This window comes from Numenius arquata, chromosome 16 (assembly GCF_964106895.1).
Source record: "Numenius arquata chromosome 16, bNumArq3.hap1.1, whole genome shotgun sequence".
In the NCBI taxonomy this organism is placed as follows: Eukaryota; Metazoa; Chordata; class Aves; order Charadriiformes; family Scolopacidae; genus Numenius; species Numenius arquata.
The window spans coordinates 4,996,509-5,004,594 of NC_133591.1; the positions used below are offsets into that span (position 1 = coordinate 4,996,509).

Below are 8,086 nucleotides of genomic sequence, written 5' to 3' on the forward strand. Positions count from 1 at the left end.
CAAAAGGTTAACGCTGTAGCAAACCCACCACGCTGCTGGAAGAAGGCAGCAAAGCCCTAGGCAGGATGCTGGAGGTATGGAATAGGTCCTAGGGCTCTGTAATGCTAGAGAAAGGTTCAGAGAAAGGGAAGAGCTGGACGTTGCATGCCAGCGTGATCGCTAGAGATGCTCAAGGCCACACAAAGCTAAAAGCCGACAAATTCACTTAAATTGTCTAAACCCATTAAATGCAGCAGCCCAGATACAGGTCTGGGGGCGGTGGTGAAAAGCACGGGAGATGTGCCAGGGAACAAGAGCTCTGTTCTTCTGAGCAGTTGGTACCAGCATTTGGCTAAGGCCATGCTAGGTTAACCTGCCCTGGCCTCCAGCTTTGAAGTCTTTTCCCTTGGATACAGTTTTAATGCAACAAGGTGGAGCAGAAGCTGTAGTTGCAACAGTACTCTTGCTGAGAGAACCAAGAGGCAAAGGAGAGAGCAGCACTGGCTTTGACAGCTCTCCAGTACCAGTTAGGGTCAGTGAACTGTCTTCATTTTACACAGATACCAACCTTCACAGGCCCTGGGGAAAATAAACAAGCAAAACCTGGCTTGCAGGACTCCAGGAGGGCTGAGGGAGAGTAATATTTTATTAAAGTAAATTTTAAAGTAGTACCATAAAAATTGGACAAAACAGAAAAAAATTCTGTAAACAGTAAGCCATTTACTATAGCACAATGGAACCAGACACTTTGTCTCCGTCGGTGGCTACTGGAGCTTGGAGACATGATTAAATAGTAGGCACAGGCTCAGCTAAGCATCACATTCCTTAAGGGCAAGGAAAAGTGATTTGACAACAGCAAAGAGCCGCTCTCCCAAGGCTAGACACCACCTGGCAGGGGCCATGTTCACTGTAAGGAAGAATCTGGGCCTGTTACCCTGTGCTCTCTGCTCCCGGTGAGCTCAGGGAAAGGAGGACTGTCAAATGACAATGCTGGAGCAGTCCCTGTCCCAGGCTTACCCAGTGCAGAGGCCTGTCATAAAAGCCTAATTCTCCCCATGTGTTTAGTGCAATTAACCTGGAAAGACAGCAGACAGGGAACAGACCTGGTTCTTCTCTCTGGGGTTGCCTCGAGTCAAGGTAGTGAGCAGTAGTGAAGAAGGTCCCTTTCCCAGGTTTGTTTCCCTCTTCCTTCCAACGAAGAGGGGGTGGGTCTCATGGCAGGGTCAGAGAAATGTTCACAGCAGCAGTTGGTGCCGTAGCAGCAGTAGGTCAGGAGTTTGTTCCGTATGTCTCACCGACTCCCTGCAAGGATAAGAGATTACAGTTCTCTGCCAGAAAACTCATCTTTCTCCACTTCCTCTCACATAAAACACTGCACAGTCAAGCTGGACCTTACATTTCCAATACCAAGAGGTCTTTTGATTCAGAAATCCACCCTCTGCAGCAACACTTCCCACCAAGCACAAGGCTGCAGGGCTGAGCTCTGCCCTCAGTACCAGCCAAGCAACCCCGCTAGCCCACTAAATTCTCTGCTGGCCAAACGGATCATCTTGAACCTGAGGGGAGGCATAGCTGTGGCTGTTAGCATACTGGTCTCAGAAAATACCAACCCATTGAATGGGTTTGTTGTTCACAGCAGCAGGAACCCCCAAAAACCAAGAGGGAAGGATTTGATGGGGACAAAGCCACTGTCTGCAGCTCTCAGAAGGCAACAGCCAAGTACTGCAACCCAAAAAAGAGGTGCAGTGGGAGCATGACAAGTTCTTGAATACACATTTCCCACTCCAAGAGTGGTTGCCCAGGAAACATTGCAATATTTGTTTCTAGCACTCCTCCCTGCAACAGCTTTGAGGTAAAAATTAGCTTCTCTGACAAGAGTTTCCTCAGAGCTGTGGTTCAAAATCCCTGTTTGAGGTGGCCTTTCTACATCCTGTTTCCGAATCTCTCCAGATTCGGAGGAGGAAGCAATTTTGCCTTCACTCCACCTTCATTGATGCTTACCAGGTCATAATCCTCCACGTATTTGTATTTCTTCTCCCGATAGTAGTATTTCTTCTTCATAAAATAGAGAACCACAATGTCACACAGCACTGTTGCCTAGTGGAGATCGAAAGAGTTTAAGATAATGATCCTCAGAACTGAGGCATCAATCCAGAATTGAGTCGAGGTGCAAAGACTGTCACTTACCACGCCAAACAGCGCTAAGCCGGAGCCAATGTTAATCATGGTAGGAATTACATCAAATTTTCCTGCCTGGAAGACAGTAACAAGGGGGAATATGTTTTTCAGCATCACTGAAAGTCCTCAACGCAAGACCCCCAGGAATTAAGCCACCCTACCTTTCCAAACACTATGATATCAAAGCGGATGCCATAAGCTTTGACAAGAGTCCGTGATTCAGTGCCGTTACTATCCTTGTAGTATTTCGCAAACCTGGAGAAAAGATAGATCAGAGCTTAGCTGGAGATTTTGAGGGTTTTCTATGTGATCATGCAACATCCAGATGTGTGTCCCCATCCCGAGAAGATGGGCCGAACATCTGTACTTCCAGAGACAAGCACCAAATGATGGAGATTTCATGCAGGCAAGCACATACAGGAGAAAAGCCCAGAAGAGGCGACTTTAAGACAGCAGTTAGCACAAGCCAAATCAGTAAACTTGCAGAGCATAGGAAGGGGAGAAAAGGTAGCTTTAGCGGGGGAGCAGAAGGACAGACAGGAAGAAATGCAGCTACACGTGAGAATTAGCCCTCCCCGGGGGCGAGCAGGAGGCTGCAGGAGTGCAGGCAGCCACGAGAGGGCAGGGCCGGGAGCAGGCAGCGAGGGAGGCAGCGCAGCTCAGCCTAGCACACAAAGGCTGCTCCTTGTCCCACACAATGCGACCCGCAGGCAAAGGATAGGGAAAAGGGATCAGAACAAATAAGTGGGATCAGACTTACTCCGCCACATGGTTGACTAAGCCAGGAGAAAGCAGAGAAGAGGGTGGAAGAGAAGAGGAAGGGTTGATAAGGGGCTGCACCACGGTCTGGAATTAGCAAGAACACTTCAGAACCCACACCAGCTGGGCTGTGATATCTTCCAGCTGGTCTCGCCTGACACCCCAAAGACCTGCAGGCCTGGCACCTCCCAAACACACACTTGTGCTCTCTGCATGTCAGCAGCTTCTCAGTGAATTCATTCAAATCCTACCAAAAGAGCTAAGTGAGAGTTTGTGATTCTAGAAACAAGCATAGCCCTGAGCCGTGTTTCCTCATGGGCAGGACTCTTGCAAGGATCTTGGCAAGGTGGCCAACCCACATTATTATAGCTCTGAGTTTGGATGCAACCAGCTACCCGGCTCTGCACTGGTGGTTTTACTGGAGGTGCTGGACCTCTCGGTGCTGGCCAATGTGTATGTGGTAGTGTATGCCAGAAGGATTCTCCCGGTGCAGATACGGTCTTCAACTGACAGAGCCACCTTCTAGAGGTTAGTTTTTCCCTCATGCACAGCAGAGGGGGTGCTTCAGTCTCCCATCCTGACACCCCATCCCCGTTAAGTACTACCCCATCAACACACCCTGAAACAGGTAGTTCTCACTGCCCTGCCACAGGAGACTGGCCCAAACGGTTACCCAAATTCTGATGCAAACGTGGCTCAGACACTCTGACGCAACCAGTGGAACTCCACTGACCTTCCCTCTCTGCTGTGTTCGCACACAGTGAGGATCCCACCTGCTCTATGTTTTACAGCATCAGAGAAACTTTCCAAGTTTTACAGCACCATCGAAAGTCCAAGGACTAACCCTCAGCTGCCAGAGGAGTGCAGGCAGCCCATAGCACTCCACCAGCAGCAGACTGAGCCACAGGGAGAGCAGTTGCCCTCCATAGCCACATTACCTGAAGTTGTAGCCAGGAGAGACAGTGTGGGCAGAGTCCTTGTTGTCGAGGCGCCGGAAGGAGTACTTTGGCACACAGTGAGAAGCAGCTCTGTCAAGGTTGCAGTCCCAGTTGATCTGCAGTGCCATGACACCACCCTGCCAAGCAGAGCAGAGGAGAAGGTGACCAGTCCAAGCGCCTGGCAAGTCCAGCATGAGGCTCTCTGCTCAGAAGGACCCTGATTTACTGGCCCTTGTCCCAGTCCCGGTCCCAGTTCAACACTCTTTCCCCCTGCTACAGAAGGACCTTGCGCATAACCCCACCCAAACAAGCCAAGGCCAAGTATTTGTTAAGTAGATTGACTTCAGTCCGTCTGGCCAGAGCAGGTCTCCGTTCTGCAGCTACTCTGTGTCCTGTGGCTCACGCCACGAGGCATAGGGGGACAACCACATACCACTCCTCTTCTACACTGCTGAGGCCCAAGAGAAGGGTCTGCCAAATACCTCCACAGCCATTTCCTGGAAGTCCTGCCCTGCGGCTTGAACTATTTGCCCTAAACGAAAGATAGGGCAGAAGGGATCTGTTTTGGAGTCATAGATGCAGTTCTTGAGGTAGGAGGAGTTGATATCAGGGAGGATGTTTCGCCTGCGGGGGAACAGAGAGAGAGTGTTATCTGTTGCATCTTCTTCCACTCCTCCAGCTCTCCTTTACTGTCCAAGAGACCAGACAGCACAATGCCCCACACGCTATTTACTTGCTGAAGTTGAACTTAGGGTACCAAATGTTGTTCTTCACCAGAATGGTGAAGTTCTCAGCTTCTTGCAGGAATGCTGGCCTACAAAACAATAAAAAAAGGAAGTAAGTTTCACTTATGTTTTGACAAAGAGGACTCTGCAGGGTCCTTGGTGATCACCTCTTCAGCTTTTCCCAATAGCATCCCACAAGCAGAAATGTCAGCTGCATATTGCTAGCTTCCTCTCAGGAGGGCCACTGCAGAGTAGGAAGACAGAGCACTCACTTGGGTATATGATTGTCATCCTCCACAGGACACCATGCAAAGACTTCACAGGTCTTAATGCCGCTGCTGCTGTTGTAGGGTACGCACTTCCCAGTCTGGATGCCTGGAAAGACACATAAATGGAGGTACCACCAAGCAAAAATGCAGGGCCAGTATTTGCCCCGTGGTATCTCCTCACTCCATAAGGAGAAAGAAATTTGCTCAGAGATGAAGTGCCAGTACCAAGACCCCCATTATCTTCCATTGCAGCTTGTAGTGCAACTTCAGAGAAAGAAGCATCAGGGCCTTTTTCTGAGTCAAATCTGCATCTATGGGAAATTAAAGGACTTAAGGTCTTGAGAAAGCCCTCACACTGCTAGCTCACCAAAGCACACCTCTATCCAGCATCCACCCAACACAGTCTAAGCCCATCTGCTCTCCTGCAGCAGAAAAATCTGAGCTTCCCTTTCAGTTATCTTAAGTGTGAGAGAATGAGAACAAGAAGACTGAAGTGAAATGTTGCTTCCTGTACAGGAGGAAGGCACAGCACAGAGGGATCTCAACACAGACTGAAATGAGCCCTTGCAGCAGGCTTCTTACCACTGCTGTGGGTGCTGACATATCCTGGAACACAGTCATTCTTCACCTTGCACTCTGTTTTATCATCTGGAAGCTGGAGAGGAACAATAATTACACTACACTCTACAAACTCTCTCCCCCGCACACCCACCCACACGAGGCAGGATTAAAGCAGACCCTGTACCTACCTCTGGGCAGTGGCCTTGGCGCTGATTTGGTGTGAGTATCACATTGGTCATGACAAACACAGTGTTCTCCTCCTGAAAATGCAAAACAAGAAAGAAATTTAAGAGTGACAGTCTGCAAAGAATATCCAAGGCACTGCCCCAAATGTCTTTGTTGACAGAGCCCAGGTAGCCCCGCAGAGGGGACTTGCTTTGGACAGTGCTGGTGTAGCACTAAAGGAGCAGATTCCCACATGTATCGCCTGATGCCACTGCCTTTAGGCGGAGGAAGGGCAGTGGGACTAGCAACCCTTTGCTGTCCTCCCACTTGGCCCAAATTTCCTCATTCACATTATGAAAACAGAGATCACGCAGCTCCTCAGGGGAGTTGCAAGGCAGGATCAGAAATAAAGCTCCAGCTGCAAGTCTGAGCACAACTGCCACTCTTTTTTTTTTTTTTTTTAATATATATAATAGAAATTTGACCAGTCCTGGTTTGTTTCTCCAGGGACCACGACTTCCATTATTTTCAGGTCTGTACAATTCAAGATCTGTTGTTTGCTTCTGCTCCACTGATATGCAAATATGATCACTCAGCCAAAATCTGGCTAAATCTGTAATTTTTTTCTGCACCACATCTCACGCAGACAGAGTGACCCATGACTAGCAACTTGACTGTGCCTGCCGGCCCTGAAGGCCACCACGCCTTGCCCACACACGGCAGGTTCCCACAGATACACAGTCAATCAGTAACTACAGCAATACCTCCTGTTCAGTTCCGGATCAAGTGACTTGCAGGCTATTCCTGGGGTTTCTGCCAACAAGTTAACTTTGAATTGTTTGCTTTAGAAAGCAGTAAGAAAGCCAACACGTGGTTATTGTTGCAACTTTTTCCTGAAGCCTGCAAAATCCTCCCTTCTATACAGGCACACATACAGACACACTTCTCTGGAAACAACCTTCCCCAGGGCTAGCAGTACAGGTGCTCGGCATGATCTGCAACGAAGCAAAGCTGCTTCACTCTCTCATATCAAAGCCATGCTGGACCTGAAGGTGCTCCAGACCTCCACGGGCTTTGGCAGGGCGGTGGCTGTTTGTTCAAAAACCTTCTGGATTTGGAAGTGACGGGTACCTGAGGGGGGATGACGTAGTCAGCCACGTCCCAGATCCTGGCTCCTAAGGTGGATGTGTTTGTCAGCGTTACTCCTTTCACCTTTGTGGTTACGGAACTGACCACAGAGTCTGTTTCCTGGTAGCCCTTCTCCCACACAAACACCCAGCTGCAAAAGAAAGATTGCAAGAAAGAAACAACAGAAATCAGATAAACACCACAAACCAGCACGGGCAGCGGAAATTTCCCCTTTTTTTCATGTGTCACCTGAAAGGGCTGGTCCAGTTTCATAGCGTTTCCCTACGAAAGGGTCATAGGACGAGCAACCTCCCGTCTGATTTTTTCACCAGAGTGGTTTGGCAGGGTGTAATTATTGCTTTTACGCACAGCCCCGCCGGGTGAATGACGATCACCCCCAGGGACAGGGTTCCTCCTCCTGAGGGGACCTGTCCTGCCTGCAGCTGCCTCCAAGCAGCCCCACAACCCCAGCTGAGCTGTCCCACCACCCGCTTGTCACCTCCCGGTGTCGGCACCCACGACCGCGGCCGAGCTCCGGCCTCCCCTCAGCCCCGCGCCGGTCGCTTCCCGCCGCCCCCGCCTCCTTGACAGACAATGAGGGCCCCAACAGCCACCTCCCCGTGAGGGAGGCGGCCGGCTCCGGCCTCTCAGCCTGCCGCCCCACCGGAGGGCTCCCGGCGAGGAGCTGGCCTTTCCTGCCTCACGGCAGCCGCCCCGGCGGGGCTGCGGGCTTTACCCCGAGCGCAGCCCGGCGGGGAGGGGGACGCAGGCCTGCAGCGGCGGCCGGGCACACCCTCCGGCTCACCCGATCACGTAGGCGAGGATGGCGAGCTGCACCGCGCGGTTGATGAGCCCCACTTTGCGGCTCCGGATCAGGACGATGCGGGGGGTGTCGTACTCGAAGAGGAAGCTGTGGAGAGCCCCGCACGACACCATGGCGGCCTGGCAGGGCGGGAGGGAGACCCACAGGCCGGGCAGCCCGGCGGAGCCACAGCGCCCCAAGCAGCACGGAGAGCGTTCCCGCAGCCCCGGGGCTTGTATCGGCTCGGGCTCTTGATTGCCGGCCCTCCCTCGCCAGCTGTGCGCCGCCTGCCAGCCACCGGGCCTGCCCGCGGCCGAGGAGGAGGCGCAGCTTCCCCACCCCGGGCTGTTTTCAGAGGGAAAAGGGGTTCACGGCCGCCCTGACCCGCCCTTAGCGGGGCCACAAGGAGGCCACGAAGATGCTCAGAGGGATGGAACACCTCTGCTATGAAGTCAGGCTGAGACTTGGGGTTGTTCAGCCTGGAGAAGAGAAGGCTCCAGGGAGACTTCAGAGCCCCTTCCAGTCCCTAAAGGGGATACAGAAGAGATGGGGAGGGACTCTTGATCAGGGAGTGGAGCGATA

At 51.7% G+C, this 8,086-nt stretch overlaps 1 protein-coding gene across 1 annotated transcript; it reads right to left on the reverse strand.

Annotated features, from left to right (window-relative positions):
• Nucleotides 1–1,248: 1,248 nt before the first annotated feature.
• On the reverse strand, nt 1,249–7,738 carry P2RX4 (purinergic receptor P2X 4). Its single transcript, XM_074159349.1, has 12 exons — nt 7,508–7,738; nt 6,706–6,853; nt 5,598–5,669; nt 5,431–5,503; nt 4,852–4,954; nt 4,588–4,668; nt 4,337–4,478; nt 3,855–3,991; nt 2,319–2,412; nt 2,167–2,232; nt 1,981–2,076; nt 1,249–1,281 (listed from the first exon to the last, which is right to left on the reverse strand). The coding sequence occupies exons 1-12, from the start codon at nt 7,636–7,638 to the stop codon at nt 1,249–1,251; spliced, it is 1,176 nt and encodes a 391-aa protein (XP_074015450.1). The 5' UTR covers nt 7,639–7,738.
• Between the last annotated feature and the right edge of the window lie 348 nt (nt 7,739–8,086).